The following is a 22,290-nucleotide window of genomic DNA, read 5'->3' on the forward strand; positions in this document are numbered from 1 at the left end:
ATCGGCTCTTGGTCTCCATTCAACTAGTTTACGAGTCCATCTTCCGTCCTTCATTCTGGCAACGTGTCCAGCCCATTTCCATTTTAAGTTACAGCTTCTTTCAATGACGTCTATGACTTTGGTCTTAGCTCGTAGATCTTCGTTTCTAATCCTGTCTCGCAGAGTGGCCCCTATCATTGATCGCTCCATTCTTCTCTGCGCTACTCTTAGCTTTTGTTAGTTTTTCTTTGTGAGCGATAATGTTTCTGCACCATAGGTCATCACCGGTAGCACGCATTGGTCGAAAACTTTTTTCTTCATATTAGTTGGAATGTCACTCTTAAAAACGTTCCTAAGAGCTCCGTATGCTGCCCATCCTTGTATTATTCTTCTGGATACTTCGGTTGTTTGATTGTCCGTACCTTTCTTAATTTCGTGACCTAGATATATATATATATATATATATATATATATATATATATATATATATATATATATATTTGTCTACCAGTTCTATTTGTTGATTTTGTATTTCAAGGTGTTTACTTGGTACTAAGTTCGTCATATATTTTGTTTTTGTTATATTCATTTTTAAGCCTATTTTATGACAGGCTGTACTAAGTTCTTCCAACATATTCTTTGTTTGTCCCAAATTGTCTGCAATCAGGACTATATCGTCTGCGTAGCTTAGGTGGTGTAGCATCTCTCCGTCCACATTTATTCCTTTGTCACCCCATTCGAGGGTTTTGATTTTTGATCGCTTTTTCTAGAGCCGATATGAAAAGCTTAGGTGATAAAGTATCACCTTGTCGGATATCTCTTTGGATTTTTATTTGGTTGCTGTTAGCGTGTAGTTGTATCGAGCTTGTCGCATTTTTATATATATTACATACTAGCCTCGAATATCGGCTATCAATGCGGCTCTCATTTAGTGCTTCTATAACACTGTAGAGTTCTACTGAGTCGAATGCTTTGTGGAAATCTACAAATGTTAAAACTAAGGGCTTGTTATATTCTATGGATTTTTCGATTAGTTGTTTTATTGTTTGGAGATAATCGTTGGTTCCAAAGTTTGCTCTGAATCCAGCTTGTTCTCTACTTTGATATAGGTCTAATTTCTTGTCTAATCTTGTGGTAATTACTCTCGTGAAAAGTTTACAAAGATGGTTTAAAAGTCTGATCGGTCGGTAATTTTCCAGATCAGTTTTTTCTCCTTTTTTGTGCAGAAGAATTGTTTTAGAAATAATTAACCTAAAATTCATCTTTTTTGTTCTTCTTTTTTGTTCTTCTTCTTTCCTCTTCTTCTACGGCACTATAGCTAAAATGGAGCCTTGGCCTCCTTTATTTTTTGCCTCTACCCTTGTTTGTCTGTGGCTGCTCTTCTTCATAAACGGACACTGTTCACGGTGTATAGTCCATGTTTCGTAGCTTAAGCCGTTACCGAAAGTTCCGTCCTATGCCGAGGCAAATGTTCAGGTTTCGTAACAGAGTGTTTTTTCGGGAGTGGGTTTTTAGCCCACTGCCCAACTTTCCTCCTTTACCGCGGCTTACGACCGGCTGTGGTGACTCCTGAGCTACTCTATCCACCCATTTGTCACCGCAGGTGGAGCTTCTTCTTTAGTATCTGTTAAATCTTCAGTAGCAGCGTTTTTTAGGGCACCCATTGCTTCTTTACCCTACTTAACACCCTATTTAATACCCTATTTAATATTCCTTAGCCTATCTGTCTCAAGATAAACTTAATATTCTGTTTTGGGTAATTGGAAGTATTAAAGCGTTTACCAGTACCATTTTTTACGGTTTTTGAAATATGGGGATATTATATTTATTCCGGCAATAGAGAAGTTTACCCATCACCATCATTTGCACTCTGCGTAGATTTCTTCTTCTTCCTCTTCAGATTTTCTGTTTTCAGGGGTAGCTTTTCCTAAGTCTTCTTCACCCTGGCATACATCTTCCATTTTCTCCTCGGTTTTCCTCTACCCCTCCTTCCATACACTTCTAGCAAATCTATCCCATATTGTTTTTGTTTCTAGGTCTAATGTGACCAAACCATTGCGGTCTTTGTCCTTGTATCTTTGTTGACACTTTAGTCACCCAGTTCTTTTGCTAATCAAGTGGTTCCTGTTTCCATCATCCACCGTAATATTTTTATTTCAGCCACCTCCACCTTTTTTCCACACTTTACCGCCGTGCAGTATATCTTTCATTTAACCCTTCTCCGATTTAATGATCACAGCCTACCCCGATAATTTGCTTCAAGCTTCATGTTAAACCAACCAACCTGTATCCTGTGGAAACTTTCTCCATTTAGTATTCCAATATCCATTAGGTAGGAGTCCAGGTATTTAAATTCTCCTACCTCTCCTTGTTTTTCTTTAATTAGTTCTATGTCCCCTTCCATTCTTGTTTCTCCCAACAACGTATACTTCGTTTTCGACGTGCTAACTTTAAGTACTCCCTCTGCAATAGCCCTTCTCCGAGCCTCTAACTTGTCCTGCAATATTTCTTTGTCCTCCTATATTAACACAATATCATAAACAAAGACTATTGACCAAGGCGCCCCATCCCTGACTTTAAATATTCGTCAATCTCCGTATGAAATTGATGTGATAAGTGTAGTACCACCTGCCCGATTCACAGCAATAGTATTGAGAGATGGATGATTTTGTCTATGTATATGAATGTATCTAGGGATCGCGGTTTTTGACAAAAAAAAAACGGTTTTCAGTTATACCGTTTTTTTTTACTTACGGTTTAACCTGGCGGTTATAACCGGTCAAAAAAACCAGTTATTCCAAAAACCGGTTTTCAGTTTTTTAATCAATACCAAATACTCAATAGGTTAAAATGTTACATTTATATTGCACTTTATTTTGCTTAATTTTCCTACCGAAAAATTCCCCAACCAGTTTAACCTAAAAATTTTCCCAGGCGCTTTCAAAGTACCCTTAAATTGGGCGAAATACCCCAAATCTGGCAACTCTGATTCATCGCTCTCTGTAGACGGGGTCGGCGTGTATTGTGTTGTCAATAATTGGGATATTCCCAAAAGTAATGATCCTACCGATCTACCGAAATTTCCCTTGGATCAACCGAGTTTAAAAAAATATCCAAATGCACTTATATTATACTTAACAATAAATTCGATAACCCAATTCATCTTTTATTTCTATTACCATCAAAAAAATTTCAGTAGTATTTTTAATACGTTTGTATAATACCTTTTAATTATCTATTGTTTAAAAATTACATAATGGATATTCGTATTTCGGTACTCACAACAACAACATACAAGAGTCTAAAGTACTCAAGTATAAACAATTATAATTAGATGATGGTTGGAATATCGATTTCAAGCAGATCACAGTTTTATGTAAATGATATCATCTAAATAACTATTCCCGAACTACAATAAAACTTAATTGTTTCGTAAAAGCTGATGTCGCATTTTCGTCCAGTTCTTTGTTAGTAAATAAAATATGTGAATTATGTTTCTTCGCAGGGCTAATTTCTTCGCAGATTATTAAATAATCTGCGAAAATTTAAATTTTATATTACATTATTATATGATTGGGATCGAAAAAAGATAGAAATCTCTTCATTTTCTCTGAATTAATTAATTTTTCCAGAGGTAACTTATTCGATTTTTCACCGGTTATTACATTTAAAAAGAAAAAACCGGTTATAACCGGAACAAAAAAACAACCGGTTAAACCGGTTGTTGCAAATTAAAAAAACGGTTTTAGGTTATAACCGGTAGGTTTTTCCCATCCATAGTTTCAGACCGTATGATAAACAAAATTATTGTTTTCAAAAGAATGTGGGGATAGTTGTTATTCAGGAAAAAGTTCGTATAGAATTTTAACATTTTTTTTATGCAGGTAATTATGATCAGAAACTTTTACGATCCTACATTATTTCATTTGTTTAAGGATGCCGACATTTAATCTGATGTAGTCTTTATGGTAGTAAATATAGTTCAAATAATTTCCAGAAGCCACAAAAAACAATATTTTAACTTCCTACAAGAACCATTTTCCTTTATCAAAATTTTGTAATCCATAAACACTTTTTCTTTACGTACATCGATTAAACTAACATTTTCTCCATTTACATATACCCTTATCCACCGCGACTATCTAACTTTTATTCTTACAAAAGAAGTTGAATAAAGAGAAAGAAGTTCCACGTGTAAAACTTGGAGGCGCTGTCTCTTTATACTGGAAGATTAAATAAAGTGGTGAAACAATGTCATTTCTACTTCTTTGCCTGGAATTTTCTTTCAACCGGGCTTCGGCTCAAGAACACTTCAACTTTTACATCCCTTCAAAAATTCTTAGAGACGATTTTGTAACGGTGTGCTGTGCTGCGTCAGAAAAACATTAGCCTGAAAAGGTATGCGCCGAGATCAAAGTGAAGTTGGAGAGATAAGATTTTAAGCAATGTGGGGAGATGTGAGTGATATTGTTTTAAAAAAGATAAAGAGTGTTGTATAAATTAGCCAATATTTCAATTAAAACTCAATTTAATATATTTTTTCTACAACCGTATTAAAAATGCAATTTTTAACACTCCATACGAGCGTTAAAAAAGCTACTTTAAGACACTAGTGCTTTAAAATATTTTTAAGGCACTGCAATTCGTATTGACCGTATAAGCTGTGAGCTCGTACGTAGAGGGGATATTTACAAATTCGCGAGAGCCAGTAGTGGCAAGTCTGTAAACGTTTACCGGAAATTTGACATAAATGTCAAAGTGATTAATTAAAAATTAAAAGTAAAAACATTAATTATAAAAAATATTAGTTGGTCAAAGCTGTGGTATATATTTTTACCTTAAATATATTTACGTTTTAAATACTGAATTTAAGTTTTTTTAATGTTCGGTAATATGTAATTATAAATTAGTCTTAGCGCCATCTACACGATAATTGTGAGTATCTGAAGTAAGAAATTCATATTTTATTAATAGAACGTCAAAATGATTAGCAAAATCTTAAAAAAAATCGATTACAATTTAATTAATTTTTTGCGTTGTAAATATTAAGCGATAACAATTAAATAATAAATTTAAAAATTACCGGTGAACGTTGAATTAGTAATCCGTCAGGAGCGCCACCAGCGAAGCTCAGAGCGTATAGGCAATTTTGATGTAATGTGAAAAAAATATAAAAATGGAATGTCAGTCAAGTTCAAGTAAAAGTTTTTGTAGATATTGTCCTGTAATTACGTTTGTAGAAAAAATATTGTATGATATGCGTGTTAAAAAGTACATTTTTAAGGCACTCATTCTGCAAACTCGCTCATTCTGCAAACTTTCACATGCGTGCCTTAAACGTGTACTTTTAACACATATCATAAATAACTATTAAAATATTTCAAGTCGAACCCGTTTATTAGAATACTGATTATAGGGATATCCCGATCGGAATTAGTCCATGTGGTGAGATCGCTCCCGTCTGAAAACATTGCTGATTCGGTTTTTTTGTGGATTCCTATTCAAAAATGTCCCCTTCAAACAAATCTGAAAGGTGCCGGGCTTAATTTTTGGGCAGAAATTGTTTAAACAATTTTTTTAAACACATATAAAAGATCACGTTTTTTTGCTCTGGAACATACTCGTATATTTTTAAGTTTTTTGGGTCATTTTAAACAAGAAAGGTATCTTGTAATTTTTCTTAGAAATTGATGCTTTTCGAGTTATAGGCGATTTAAAATCTGAAAAATGTTAAAAACTCATATTTAAATTAGTACAGATTGTATTTTTGATTGTATTTTTGAGGTTGCCAGATACTTAAATTGAAAATTTAACATAGAGCTTTAAGATTCTGAGGAGTGATCACGTCTAACGTTAATTTATACCGTTGTTTTTTAATCGTTAATAATTATGCGTGTTTATCCGATTTTTTTGCCGGTGCGGCACGCTCTATTTCAAAAATACCAAACTTTCCCCCGAAAAATATTTTTGCTAGATTCTTTGGGACATTCTAAATAAAATAAGTTTCTTGACATTTTTCTCAAAAGTTAACAGTTTTAAAGTTATAAGCGATTTAAAATCCGAAAAATGACAAAAAACTGCATTTTTGGATTTTAAATCGCTTATAACTTTAAAACTGTTAACTTTTGAGAAAAATGTCAAGAAACTTATTTTATTTAGAATGTCCCAAAGAATCTAGAAAAAATATTTTTCGGAGGAAAATTGGAGATTTTTGAAATAGAGCGCGCCGCATCGGCTTGATATCGGATTGACATGCATATTTAACAATTAAAAAACTACAGTTTAAATTAAGGTTAGACGCAATCACTCTTCAGAATCTTGAAGCTTAATAATTAAACCTTAATTTAAGTATCTGGCGACCTCAAATATACGAGTATAAATATGAGTTTTTAGGCCTCCAATATGCGTATTTTCTCATTTTTCAGATTTAAAATCGCCTATAACTCGAAAACTATCAATTTTTGAAAAAATTTACAAGATATCTTTCTTGTTTAGAATGACCCACAAAACTTAAAAATATATGTTCCGGAGCAAAAAATATTATCTTTGGTATTTGTTTAAAAAAATTGTTTAAACAATTTCTGCCCAAAACTTTCGCCTGGAACCCATCAGATTTGTTTAAAGGAGACATTTTTGAATAGACATCCACAAAGAAACCGAATCAGAAATTTTTCCAGACGGGAGCGATCTCACCACATGGACTAAATAAGAAGTTGAGGCCTCAAAACGTTTCTATTTACTCTTTAATAATTATTGGAATAAGCTTAAGAAATAGAGTTAGAAGCGAGGAAGTTCGTAGACGAACCGGAGTGGAAGATATTATCGAACGCATTACCAGGCAAAAATGGAGATGGACCGGACATGTTGCAAGAATGAAAGATTACAAATGGACAAAAAACTGCTTGTGTGGAGACAACGGGTAGACAAGCAAAACCGAGGAAGACCTTCAACGAGATAGACCGACGACCTCAAATGAATTGTGACCAATTAGATAGCAGAGGGCGCAGAACAAAAGAAGATGGAAATATCTGAACGAGGTTTATGTTCAACAATGGACAAATCAGGGCTGACTGATGATGATGATGACACACGACACAAAATGGAGATGGGCGCGACATGTTGCAAGAATGAAATATGACAAATGGACAAAAAAACTGCTTGTGTGGAGACCACGGGCAGACAAGCCAAACTGAGGAAGACCTTCAACGAGATGGACCGACGACCTCAAATGAATTGTGACCAATTGGATAGCAGAGGAGCATAACAGAAGAAGATGGAAATATCTGAAGGAGGCCTATGTTCAACAATGGACAAATCAGGCTGATTGACGATGATGATGAAGGATATAGCATTTCAAAAAACCGCAATAATGGATAGAAGAAAAATGCTATGTTTTGTTTTAATCCCGTCTTATGAATAATTATCCCTTGTATTTTGTGTTGGTAATATCATTCATTTAAATTGTCTTTAAATTTGTTTAATATTGATGAAGTTTTTGGTTACACCCTGTATACATGGCTCCTTTAATCTATTACTAATATTAATCTGCGTAACCAAAAAGTCGACGGTTCTTCGACAAATTTTAAAATGCACTTGAGGGCCCGTGTCTGATTGGATGTTTATGACGGAATGTGGTTTTTGCGAGCGAGGAGAAATTTGGTAGAGGAGTCAGTTCGAAATTGACATCTAAACTGCGAGCATCTAGCAGTTCAAACTCACAGAACGGTTGCCACACCCCACACCTTGCCGGCATGAATTGGATATTACCGTTATGTGAAGTCAAATGAATGGTTTGCGTTTTGTTTTGTGACTATTGAAGAATAACCAGTGCCAATGAATTGCGGCGTAGCTGGTGACCGGCATGGTGTGGGTGTGGATGTTCTGCCCTTTTTGAAGTTTAGTCGAATGGTATTTTATGGAGTCCCCGATGAGATGTCTGGTTTTGTCTCAACTTCTTTCCTGTTTCCCATTGTCTAAAGCCCTTTGTCGTCCTCATTAATTGAAGAAGCCCGCCCATGTGTTGAACGGAAATTTTACTTTAGTGTGATGTGACAAGGAAATGTTTTTTGAAAGGTACTGTAAAATTTTGTTTATAAAAGTGATTTACTTTCAAGTAAATATTAAAATTTGCAGTTGGAAACAGTTTTTTTAAATTCTTTATAGAGATTACTGTTTTCAATATGGTAAAAATTTTGTAAAAAGAATGATTGTAAAGTGTTAAATATCTAAATATCCTTTGTTTATTTGGTAATGGTAGTTAGTTCTTCTAAAACGCTCCCATTCCTTAAAACGAACCCGCTAGCCTGCTCACCGAACAACCAACTCCAGCGCCGTACGCAAAAGAAGGTTTAAGTGTATGTTTCTTCTTCTTTAGTTCCTTTTCGACTCCCAGTATCCATGTAGTTAATTTTATCCCTGACCCCATCTGAGCAGGCATTTAAAACGCTTCAAGGAGAGGTAAAGAAAGACCGAGAAAATGAAAGGACTTTGTGAAAGAGGACTTGAGAGAGAAATATTTAGGTGAAGAAGACTCGGTAAAGAAAGAGTAAGGAACAGTGACTACTGAAAAAGGAAAAGCTAAGGAGGAAGAAAAAGACCCAGGCATAATAAGCTTTATTTCCTAAGACCAATTTCCCTGGCATCACCTTCAGGTGTAAGAACTTCTTTCGCATCTCTGGCTGAGTGTACAATCGTGTCGACATCGTCAGAAAAGGCTAACAGTATCTCCCTGGGCAGCGAAGCCATTTGTTAACTCTGGTTGTGCATTCCTAACGTGCTCTAAAGCTAAGTTAGATAACAAAGAGAAAAGTGGATTCCCGATTTCGCTACTTATAAAAATTTATTTCCTGTTCTTATGGTAGGGACGCCCAAGCAGAGATTTTGCTCGTTACTCAAACGCGCACAGAAAATCAGATGGGGAGAATCTTTGTACCCTGTAATATACTGCCGTGCTAAGCCCAAAGGCGGTAACTGATTTTTTATCGAAAATGAGATTTTTGTATTTTTAGGTAGAATAGGGTATTTAGTATATATTTACAAAGTCTTTGGAGTTGTAGAAGCATTATATTTTAAATACAATTGCAATTTTGTTAGCGGTATCTACACTTTTCAGTTAAAATACTAAGCCATTTGGCGGTAAATGTTAAATACTATGGCGTTTTGACGGTATCTGCTACAGTTGCCGTCCATATACCTTAGCATATTGCACTTAGCGCTAATCTACTTGAAAGAATGCTACGCCTACATTTAGAAACCGCCAAATCGCCTTAGTATTACGAAGTAAATTCGGCCTAACTTTACAAGGTTAAAAAATGATTGTGTTAGTTAAAACAGTTGTGTTAGTAAAAGAAATAATTAGCGAGGATGATGAGAACTTTTCGAGATTATTATATCTATTGAAATGTATTTTCATTTTTGTTTATAGTGTTTGCAGAATTAACCAATTATGTTGTCCTAAACAATATGACTCTACGCCAAGTGGGTGATTTATATATTGAATTAGGCAGTAAGAGTTTTTCATATTTAAAAATATTCCTTTTTCTTTAATTAGGTTTTAAAAACTTAATAATATATCCACACGCTGTCCACAAGCATTTTTAGAGAAAGAGACTTAAAATATTTTGTTTTTTTAGAAAATCAAGTAGAGTCGAGTAAGAGTTGTGAAACACGAGGTGTGAAACCACTGAAGACAATATTATAGAAAGAGGACAATTTATTGTAAAGTAATCACAAGAGGTGAAAAAAAAAATTATGTTCAGCCTGTACAGGCGCAAGGTCTGTTTCATACTTCAAGTTTTCTCTAATTAACCCTTTGTTGGTCGTACATGGGATTAGCAGCCCCATTGATTGCATTTTTTTTTTGTTTAAATACAAGCTATTATCATTGCTTAACTAGACAATATCTAGTAGTCTAGTTATACAATGTTATTATAAATAGGTAAAAGACAATGTGATCATATTTTAATCATAACATATAACTAGTTTGTACAATACAACTAATAAAATGTTAAAATTTGCCGTAATTACATTAAGTAATGGTATTTTAATACCCAATATGATATTGTGAAATACCCAATAATATAACAATGCATAATAATATTAGGGTAGGTGTCGGCTATTATAGAAGTCGTAAAATAGCGAACCTTTGTCGCTAAGAATATAATGGCTGAGAATAGAAAGTGAAAAGTATGGTTTACAATCACATTTACAGTTGAAGAATTCTTTAAAACGCTTAACATCAGCAGCTGTTTAAACATCTTTAACCATCTGAAGGGATTCTGTTTTTTCCTAGTATAAGTACAGTTTCGCCCAAATTATTAGACGCACTATAAAAGACTTTATAAAAAATGTTAATTATGAGGTAATACCATTGTAATACTAAATAGGTTTTTTGGTATGTTGTTCGGTTGTCTATTTAATTGTCTATATTGAATCACAAATGGAACATTATTATTAATGAACCAATAGGTTTTTATTGACTCTTGAAAGAAAACAGATATAACGACAACTAAATATTGTCAATTTGTTGTTGTCATATCGTGGCTCAACAAAATAATAACATTTAATAGTATTTTAATTCTTTCAATTTAATAAACTTTACTACACATAAAAGCTTTTTATTTCATATCAATCACAACTGTAAACCACATACCGCTAATAGGTTTAGTATTATAGTAAGTTTTGATAAAACGTTTTAGCGGTATCTACCTCTTTTTATATAAAACTTTGTTTTAAAATATAATTAATGGTTCCCTTAATAAACTGGGGCATATATCCATGCATTAAATCTATTAGCTAGTCCATAAATCCCTAACGGGCCAAAATTGTAGCATTCAATTTTGAAATCGATTTTGCCACCATTTTTTCAAACGTTAGTTACCGCCTTTGGGCCTAGCACGGCAGTATACCCCTACCATATATATGGACTCCTAATACAGGAGCGTGCGTTGAGGATAGCTAGTAAAAGACATATATCCTCAGAAATATTCGAGCGCGTCAGATTAAGATAGGGTTATTTAAGTACATGTAAAACAGTGTATTTTTCAATATTCTGACGATTTGAGCGGGGCGTAAGGAAATGGGCGAGTCACAAAGTTGTAAAAAAGCGTCATATTGAAATACTCAAGAGCTATTGATTGAAAAAGCGTCACTATTGAATACTCAAGAGCTTACGGAAAAAATATAATCTGACGATTTTCATGGGGCGATGTAGCTAAAACCATATATTATAGGGTATACCAAAAGTAGCGGGATGGTCAAATATTTCACGAAATGAACATTAGAGCGAAAAACTGAAAATACGTGTCTAATATTTTTCAAACATGCATCGAATGACACCAAACATGAACCCCTTTCACCCGATTGAGGTGGCGTGGGGAAAACTTTAAAATATTAAATAGGGTTCCCATTTTTATTGCAGATTTGGATTCCTTACGTAAAAATACATAACTTTTATTCTAGACATTTTTTTCGAATTGTGGATATATGGCGCTATAATAAAAAAAAACGATTTTTGAAGATTTTTACCCCCTCACCCCCTCACTAAAATGGAAAACTTAACTTTTTTGATTTTAGGACCTAATCCTCACAACACAATAGGTCCCCTTGACGCTTTAGTAACTGCAAATTTAGCATCCCAGGTCCCCCTAATATTAATAAATAAATAATTCTAAAAAAACAATAATTAAGCACGTAATAACGTTCTTAAACAAAATAATTGTTTCATGTTTTTCACAGAATATTTCATAAATAGGAATAACCGCAGAATTGACTGTTATTAGAATCATGTACAAAATATTCAGTGAAAGAATAATTCAGTCTTTTTGACCATCGGCAACTTCTAGAATTTTTTGCGACTAATAAAGCCTTAGCAATCCACTACACTTTTCTTGGTGTATTATATCAGGAAGCCGCAAGCCAGAAACAGGTAGAAAAAGCAAGGAGATTGAATTGGATATAAACTGTCTTTTGGAATAATTGAATAAGCCTGTGAGAGAGAATATTCTTGGTAAGGGGAAGTGAATGTCGGATTTCATGGTACAAGTGTTTTTTATATTACGACAGCGAGAATACCAATGATAATCCTGAAAGGAAAGTCTGTGGAAAAAATACCAGCATTAATGTATTATTAAAATTAATTAAGTTTTTTTCTTTTAAATTTGTACGACCGAATCATTCCTTTGGGGATGATATTGGGATTATTCTTAAATATGTTTTCGCATATTCGCATTTCGTATTAATCGAAAAAGCTAACGAATATCATATCCCGCTATACTGGGCAGTAAAGAATTCCCTACAAAACAGCAGAATAGACTACAGATATACCGACTTAATTACAAATATATATTATGATAAGGCAACAACAACTATTAAGCTAATGAAACAAACGGAGCCTATTAAAATAAACCGAGGAGTAAGACAAGGAGATACCATCTCGCCCAAGCTATTCAACCAAGCGCTAGAAGATGTGTTCAAACAACTACACTGGAATGGCTTCGGTATAAACGTAAACGGGCAATATCTGAATCACTTACGATACGCTGATGATATTGTATTAATACCAGAAAGAAGTGAAGAATTACAAAGAATGATGGAAAAACTAGATAGAGAATCGACAAAGATAGGACTGGAGATGAATTACAGTAAAACAAAAACCATGACCAATCAACAAGAAGAACTAATAATTACAGTGGCACAAACAAGTATAGAACAAGTAAAAGACTATACAGAGAGAGTCTGTAATTTGGAATAAATTCAATATCCCAAATACTAATTGTTTTTTTGAAAAATGCTCAGACCCGTCGATTAGTATTTCAAATTGTCCTTTTTGACATAAAATAATAATGTATACAGGGTGTCCCAATTTGGAGATATGACGTCATCGTTGATTTTCTTAAATGGCAACACTGTCATTTTGATAGCTATTTTGATAGGGTGTGTAAAGTTATACACAACTGCAAAATATCAAATTTTTATTCTCTACCATTTACAAGATAATAGAAAATAACAAAGTTATGTCTGTAATTTGGAATAAGTTCCATAATTTAAGTACTAATTGTTTTTATGAAAAGTGCTCAGAGCCATCGATTAGTATTTGAAATTGTCATTTTTGACATACAATAATAATGTATACAGGGTGTCCAATTTACAGGGGTCTAGGACGTTTCATCGCCGCCGTTTCGATGCCGCCAGTTCGATGCCGATGCCGGCCGATTCATCGCCAGTCAATTATTCGCTATCTGATATATTTCCGAATTTTCGACAGTTACAATTATTAGTTATTTTTAGTATTAATTAGGAATTCTAGGAAATGCGAGATATGACGGCGATGAACTGGACTGGCGGCATCGAAACGTCCCATTTCGAATTTAGAGATATGACGTCATCGTTGATTTTTTTAAATAGCAACACTGTCATTTTGATAGCTATTTTGATAGGGAGTGTAAAGTTATACACAACTGCAAAATTTCAAATTTTTATTCCCTACCATTTACAAGATAATAAAAAATAACAAAGTTATGAAAAACAAGTAATCAAATAATAATCGAATTTAATTATTTAAATTAAGCAAATACTCATAATGTTGCCCTCAATTATTGTCAAATTGTTAATGGGCAACGTTATGAGCATTTGCTTATTTGAAATAATTAAATTCAATTATTATTTGATTACTTGTTTTTCATAACTTTATTTTTTATTATCTTGTAAATGGTAGGGAACAAAAATTTGAGATTTTGCAGTTGTGTATAACTTTACACACCCTATCAAAATAGCTGTCAAAATGACAGTGTTGCCATTTAAGAAAATCAACGATGACGTCATATCTTTAAATTGGGACACCCTGTATACATTATTATTTTATGTCAAAAAGGACAATTTGAAATACTAATCGACGGGTCTGAGCATTTAAAAAAACAATTAGTATTTGAGATATTGAATTTATTCCAAATTACAGACTCTCTCTTTATATCTAGGACAAATTACTAGATTAAATAAAAAAAATCAAACCGAAGAAATAAAGAGAAGAATAAGATTGGCCTGGGTATCATTCGGAAAACTGTCTTATATTCTAAAGAACAGAAAATACCCGCAATACCTAAAAACAAGAGTATTCAATCAATGTATACTCCCTGTTTTAATATATGGCTCTCAGACATGGACGTGTACAAAAGAAAATATATAAAAAATAGCAAAGACAGAAAGATCCATGGAAAGACAAATGCTGAACATTAAACTATCAGACAGGAAAAGAAACGAATGGATCCGTAACAAAACAAAAGTGAAAGATGTCTCTACCCAAGTAGCAAAACTTAAATGGAAGTTCGCTGGACACACCCTACGGCAGAAGGATGAAAGATGGACTAAGATGATTATACATTGGGGACCGTGGAACCACAAACGAAAAAGGGAAAGGCCACAGATGCAATGGTCGGATGACCTGAAGAAACACACTGGGTCAAATTGGATGCAAATTGCCCAAGATAGAGAGGCATGGAAGAAGGAAGAGGAGGCCTATATCCAAGGATGGATGTTTAGGGCTGATTAGATAGATAGGTATATCGCACCTTAAAAACCATAGGGCGGTAACTGCAAAAATTATGATATTGAGTTATGAGCATTTTAAGTTTTTATATAGTTAGTTTTATTTACTGCAATTCCAAAAATTAAGCTACAAACCTGGTATTTGGCACAATTGTCTTTAATTTTGCATATTTTTATAGGAATTAGGAAGTATTTAAAACTTCCTCCAGGAAATAGGTATTTTAGCACATACGGCCATATGGCTTTAAAAAAATATATCAATTATCGCAAATGATGTAGTAAAAATGCATATCAAATAACAGTTTTTTTATTTAAGATTGTACTTATTTGTTACAAATTTTTAGTGTTAACACTTAATCAAAGTCTTGCATATTATAATCTGTCTGTTCGGTTTCTATTGTTGCATTGGTCACGTGTAAATCAGCATAAAACCTATGATAGTGCTCTTGAATAACATTAGCCTTACATAGGTGTTTTTACATCTACATCTTGTCTTTTGAGATTGCATATTCCTAGTGAATGCGAATATGCTTTACTTAGTTCCATATTAGCCACATAGCCACCATCCCTCGTTGTCTTCGCCTAATATTAATGGTTCTCTACTCTGTATCGTTGAAATTTGCCTTAACCTGAAACTTATTTTCAAGTGTCTTCTCCACCTTGCTCATCTTATGTCATTCCAGACGACCTGATTTTCTTCTTCACCAATGTTATAATTGTTCCCCATTTCCTTACATCGTTTTTTAAAGTCTAATATATACGATGGACACATTTCATTAATTTTATAATGTTCGCCTGTTTTTTTCGCTGCTTGGACTACTGTGACCCATTGCGCAGGCTCGTAAATTGGTCCTCTTTTAAAGTATTTTTTTTTGTTTCTCAATTAAAGAATGCACGTTATCTACCTCATTTTTGGAGTGACCCGTTATCAAAAATTTGTGGGTAATTTTAGATATGTTCAATTTCTGTACTTCTTATTGATAAAGACAGACAATATACTTGTTCTTATTTTGTCCACTGCAGTTATCTGAGTATAATATTATTTCTTTGTCCCTGGCATGGTTCCTCAGAAATTGTAACAGGCACGACGCTATTTCATTTCAATCACAATTAGCAATTCGCTCGAACCAAAGATAGCAGTGTCCTGAATTTGTGGTCAGGTAAAAAATTGTGAAATTAGATGTTGACCATCTTCTTTTGTAATAAAATAAGGAGACTTCGCCTGAAGGCGTCGGTAGTAATAATTGTAAATCAAAACAAGCAGTGATGCAAGTGTTGGATTTTGCAGATTTTAAGTCATTTACCTATATCTCTTTCCTATTGAGTTTCACTTCTTGACGGTGAGTATTATAGGCTGTTTCTAATGTCGATTTATCTAGTTAATTTCTGTAACTTTCTCACAGCGAGCAAATATATTTCTGGGCTTAAAGAAGTCTATATATAAGAACACCGATACTTTTTTCTTTGCAAAATTTTATATAATCGCGATGAATATCAGCAAGAGTTTTGTCATCGCTGACGAATTATCTGGTAGTTTGTTTTCTTAGGTATAGTAGTGAGATTCCACTCTAGAAATGGACTCGATGTAAATCAACATGTTTTGTTTCACGACTTCGTTGATTCTTTTTCCATTCTTATGAGTTTCTCGCTTTTATTTTGGGATAAACCCATCTGCAATACGACGTTGTATATTAATTTGTCTTGTCTAATTATAGTCTTGTCGGTTATTTCCAGTGTTGCAATGAAATTGTGCTTACACACTCTATGTTTTGTTGTATTCAAAGCATTTTTCCTCAGTACATATTGCTTTTATTTTACGAGCGTAGGTCACATTTTGCACATATTGCCATATAGATCTGAGTTTTTGTTCCAATTTTAGAACTGTAGAGGATCAACTGCAGATAATGCCTGATAGTCTAAAAAGAAGAATCGATTTTTGACAAAAGTCATAGGGACGTATCTTTCTGGTGCCGAACTTAAAAATTTTTTGAAGATGCTGTTATATAGCATTAAAAAATAGATTTTTTTCCTATTAGACTGCATTCAAAGGTCATTTCATGAAAAAATTGCAGATATTGCCATAATATGGTTTTCAAGGTGCGATATGTTTTCGAATTAATATTTCAAAGTAAAAAAACAACGAAATAACATGGTATAATGTGTTCAAGCTGATTAGAATGTCATATTAACAAACACAATATTGTAATAGGTAATAAAGGTAAACGAGCTACAAGATAAAACAAAGCAGAGCTAAAAAAAATTGCAAGCTTGTCTAATTATGTAACATAGCATAGTAAATATTAAAAATATATCAACAAAAAACATAATGAACGAGAACGATTGCGTCAAGGTTTTTTTCGTTCCGTGGGCTAGCTAGGCTGATGCAAGATCTCCCTTGTCACTGATGCTAAAGCTCATTATTTTTTGTTGCTCATTGTTTCTTACACCCAGTCTAGAATTTATAAACCCTATACATATCTTTTGTTTGATTTATCCTAACTAATCCAAGGTCTCCCGTTAGTTGTCCATCTAGTTATTGTGTTTTGCAATGCAGCGCCTTAAAATCACATTCACATGTTTCACAGTTTCTGGGTCCTTATGGTGACTGATCACGAATTCCTTCCTAAGTCTAATTTTGAGCCCATTTAGCTCTCGAATTCCTTACAGCGGATTAAAGTGTTAACCCATACCCTTGTGTATTTTTAAAATCAATTGCCTAATATCAATAAAAGTGGAAAGGGAAGAGGAGAAACCAGCATCTTCTAGATTGAATACATTTATCCAGACTCCTTTTCTAATGACATCATATTTTATATCGTATATGCAGGATGCAACAGTTACCAAATATTAATTTAACAAATACAATCATAACAAGTTAGTTGCTGTAGAGTGACATAGTTCTTGTTAATAGGTACAACGAGATTATCGAAACCAAAAGTATGTCTAATAAAACTGAAAGAAGATTGCCTAATTTAACATTTATTCAAAAAACCCCTGGTAGAATTTCAAGCGATTCCAATATTCAAGCAAACTTCTAATACATTGCACTGTGGCATTGTAGTTACATAAAACTTTTCCAATTTTATTTTTATTTCCAACACTCGCAGTCAGAGTGTAGTCATTTCAACTCCACTGCTAGGATGAATGTTTTCACGATAAATCCAAATCGCAAAACAGAAGGAAATTCAGATATCTTCAGGGTTGGATTTTAACATTTATCAATTGTGCGAATACTGATTTGAAATAAAAAAGCAATTGAAAGTTTAAATGATTATATCGCTTAAAACTTAATCAACTAGACACAATAGATTGCATATAACAAGACGTAATAATGAAAACATTTTAAAATATAATCAAGATAAAAATGTTAGTACTTTTAGATGTATACTTAACACTTTTAAAATCAATAAACTAATAATTTTATTAGATGAATAACAAGGATTCAGATCCGAAAGATCCTGCGTAGACGCCGTATTTGTACTGAGACAAATCACAGAAAAGGCCATTGAGTACAATAAACCAGCATATCTATGTTTTATAGACCTGACAGAGGCTTTTGATTACATCCAAGTAGAAGAAACATACCAATCAATATTATACAAACCATCGAAAACATCTACCTTCATAATCGAATACAGGCAAAGATAAATGGAAAACTAACGCAGTTTATACCAGTACAAAGCGGAGTCAGACAAGGTGACTCGTTAAGCCCACTGCTCTTTAATATAACAATGTACGAAATAATAGAAGCAGTACGTGAAGGTCATGGTTACAGAATGGGGAACAAAGAAATCCAAATATTATGGTATACAGACGACGCCGCATTAATCTCCGAGACAGAAGGAGATCTCCAAAGATTAGCACACATCTTCAATACAACAGCCAAGAAATACAATATGATACTATCAGCAGCAAAAAACAAATGTATGACAACATCTAAATACCCACTATGATGTAAAATCGAAATTGGTGAAAAAATAATAAAGCAGGAAGCAAGGTTTGGATATCTGGGAATAGATATAACCAGTTACGGAGATGTTGAAGAGGAAGTACGACAACAACGCTTAAAAGCAAGTAAAGCGGCTAGATCTCTTAATGACACAACAGGAAGCACAAACACTTAAGACAAGACACAAAAGCAAGAATCTATAAAACAGTAATTAGACCTATATTGACATACACGGTGGAGACAGGACCTGACACATCTAAAACCAGACGACTACTAGATACAACAGAGATAAAAATACTCAGTCTAATATCAGGGAGAATTCTGTTGGATAGGGAGAGAAGCGAAAACATAAGAAGATCATGCAATGTAGAAGACATAAATGGATGGGTGACAAAACGGAAACAGGAGTGGAACGAACACATTATTAGAATGGCAGAGGATAGGATAGTACGAATAGCATGAGATAAGTCACCAAATAGACGATGAAGTATTGGCAAACCATGAAACAATGGTGCGATAACTTAAACAATTTACGAGGCTAATATCGAAGAAGAAACATGCTTTAAATCCTACATACAAGAAGGAAGCAGAATAATAAATTTACGAATATTATATCGGTCTCCCCTTACGACGTGTCCAAAATAGGACATTTTTCTACATTTGATGTTCTCAATCAGCTCGCGAGCAACATTTGCTATCTTAAGGACTGCTACATTTGTCAGCATAACCTTCCATGGTATTTTTAGTGTACGTATATGCAGTCACAGTTCAAAAGCTTCCAAACGATTAATGTTGGATACTTTTAATGTCCATGCTTCGACACCGTATAAGAGGACTGACTAAATGTAACATTTAATCATGCGCTTTCGAAGTTGAAGTTGCAAGTTATCATTACAGAAGAATGACCCCATTTTAAAAATGTGAGGGCTATCTCGATTCTACATTTTATCTCTTTATCTGGATCTAAAGTCTCTACAATGTGGCAAACGGCTAAACACCACGTTGTAGAGACTTGCTCTATCGTGTTTAAATCTAAATGACATGGTGAGAGAATTAATACGTTATGTCCGTTATTTCTAATAACAATAACAAAGAAATCAACAGCAAATTTGGTTTATGTAATTTTATATTGGCATGCAGGTCTGGTCTGAATATGTTAGCTGGAAGGGGAATATTTCTAGCTTTCAGCCAATCGATCATTTTGATTTTAATAATATTTTAAAAAAATTATAGCTCGTTTAAATACAAAAAAATTACTTACCAACTACTGTCATTTTCTGGTGATCGGTAACTGTTTCAAAAAACGGTGCTTCCCCGGATACTTCGCATCTGTACAGGCCTGTTGATGAAAGTTGAACTGAAGACAGAACCACCACGCTTTCTGTCGAATTGTGCATCTGAAAGTAAAACAATTAATGTATATCAACTATCATAATAACTAATGTAGTACAGATATTTAAAACAAATCTTCAAAAATGCCTCTTAATAGCTCAAAAGACAGAAAACGATATAGTAAAATATCGTTTTCGTTTATATTCATCAAAATAGATGGTACTTTTGTAGCTAACCACTTAAAATGGGAAATAGCAAGAAACCTCCTCAGGCCGTTCCGTTTGTGAATTTATTTGTATTTGTCGAGTGTCTGATGGAAGTAAAGATACAGAAATAACACTATAATTATATATTAATATATATAATTAATATATAATAATAATAATTAATAATATATAATTATATATTAATATAAATTAGCAAACGGAAAGGTTAAAGAAGTGGTGGACGGTAAAAAAAAAAAATCTTCCGGTAAATATGTAACAATAACACACTCAATAATGCAACATCTTTTTGAATTAAAATTTATTATTCTTTGTCTTGTCTTCTTAGCTTTTTATCGTTCATTATTGTTTCAAATTGTTCCATCGACCTCTATCCTGAACAATATGCTTTCGATTTGTTCCGGCTATATTTTGAATGTCATCTACTCATCTCATTTGCAGTCTTCCTTTTGGTTGTTTACCTTTAAAAGGTCTCGAATGTTATATTTTAGCATTCCAATATTGGTTTTGATCTTGCAGTCAGATCTCCTAAGCTCCATTTAAGTTTAGCAATTTTTGTTATGGTATCCCCGACTTTTGTTTTTGTACTTACCTAGCCCTTCCTCTTTTTTCTGACAGGCATATACCTAACATTGCCCTTTTTATTGCCCTTTATGTTGGGGCTGGTTTATTCATATTTGCCTTGGTTAGTTTTCGAAATCCTGCTGGGAGTCTTGCTCTTCTAGTGATTTTCATACATTGGTTCTCTTTGTCAAGTTCATAATTTGGCCTAAGTAGTTATATTCCTGAATTTGTTTTACCTCATTGTCATAATATATAGTTATCTGTCTATAACAATAATAATAGAACAAGTGATGGAAACGGAATACTTGGAAATAAAACTGTCAAGCTACGGAAAAGTGGAAGAAGAAGTACAAAAACAAGTGAACATGGCATACAGAGCAGCAGTATGTCTCAACAACACAATGTGGAGAAACAAATACCTCACAATGGAAACGAAAACCAGGATATATAAATCAACAATAAGACTGATAATGACGTACACAGCGAAAATAAGAGCAGATACGGCGAAAACACAAATACTGCTGGAAACAGCAGAAATGAAAGTCTTACAAAAAATAACAAACCAAACTCTAAGAGACAGAGCAAGAAGTGAGGAAATACGAGCGAGATGTGGTAAAGAAGAAATAAACATGTGGACCAAAAGAAGAAAAATAGAACGGAATCAACACATAGAAAGAATGACAGAAAATAGAATAGTAGGAATAGCAAGAGACAAATCACCAAATGAAAGAAGATCATTGGGACTACCGAGGAAAAGATGGTCAAACAATGCCAATTGAGGCTAAAAACCGAAGTTAAACAGGCATTGAGCCTATTTATATAGTAGGAAGAAGAAGAAGAAGTTATCTGTCTAGTGTCGTCTATATTTGTCATTATTTTTCTTTCTGTTATATTCATTTTTAAGCCGACATACTTTGAGCTATCTGCCAGTGCCTCCATCATAGTCAATCGTGACATCTCAGTTTCCACTATCCGACAGAATAATTCCAGATAAATTTATGTCAACGTTCCTAATTTCAAATTCGAAGCAATCATACAATCGCTTCGAATAGATTATATTTAGTATTTATTTTTGCTTTCGATATATATCTTTCATAATCAATCGGAATACTATAATCCCGATACCGTCTTTTTTGCAAATGCAAAACCAATAAATTCAGGGGTCTTGCTTTGCATATCTAAATCCGTATTAACGTCACTCAATGTGTCGAAAGCAATCATTCACGGCAATTGAAGCGTCACTCACGTGACGCAGAAGATGAAAGTAACGCCGATTTATACGAGTGTAGTATTATTTTTAGCTATGGTATTTATATTCTGGCAAAAAATAGTATAAAATACGGCATTTGGATTTTAATCCCAGAATAACCTGGTTAAAATTAAGAATTTATAATTCATGTGGAAATAAGAATAACCTAGTTATACATTTTTCATATTATAATTATAATTATTAACAGGCTCTCGTACTGAAAAATGCTTATATCTAATCTTGTAATAGCTTGTCACGATAAACCACCACAAAAAATTGAAGTACTATTGTAAAATCGTATTTCAATTTTCTGTGGTGTTTCATCATGACACAATGGCGCCCAACGTGGGGCCTTACGTGGTACTCCACATCTGCTAGTTGTGTGATTATTTTTTGATAAATGGCAATGAATATAAATAGAATTCTTAGTAATATTAAGTAGTTAAATTGTG

General features: G+C 33.6%; 1 protein-coding gene across 1 annotated transcript in view; it reads right to left on the bottom strand.

Moving 5' to 3' along the window:
• The window catches only part of LOC126881744 (uncharacterized), a 258,343-nt gene that overhangs the window by 163,558 nt on the left and 72,495 nt on the right, over positions 1-22,290 (bottom strand). The window contains exon 2 of the mRNA XM_050646215.1: positions 19,731-19,866. Coding sequence (XP_050502172.1) covers positions 19,731-19,866 — 136 coding nt within the window. The remainder of the gene's footprint in view (positions 1-19,730; positions 19,867-22,290) is intronic.

Source organism: Diabrotica virgifera, chromosome 3 (genome assembly GCF_917563875.1).
Source record: "Diabrotica virgifera virgifera chromosome 3, PGI_DIABVI_V3a".
Lineage (NCBI taxonomy): Eukaryota > Metazoa > Arthropoda > Insecta > Coleoptera > Chrysomelidae > Diabrotica > Diabrotica virgifera.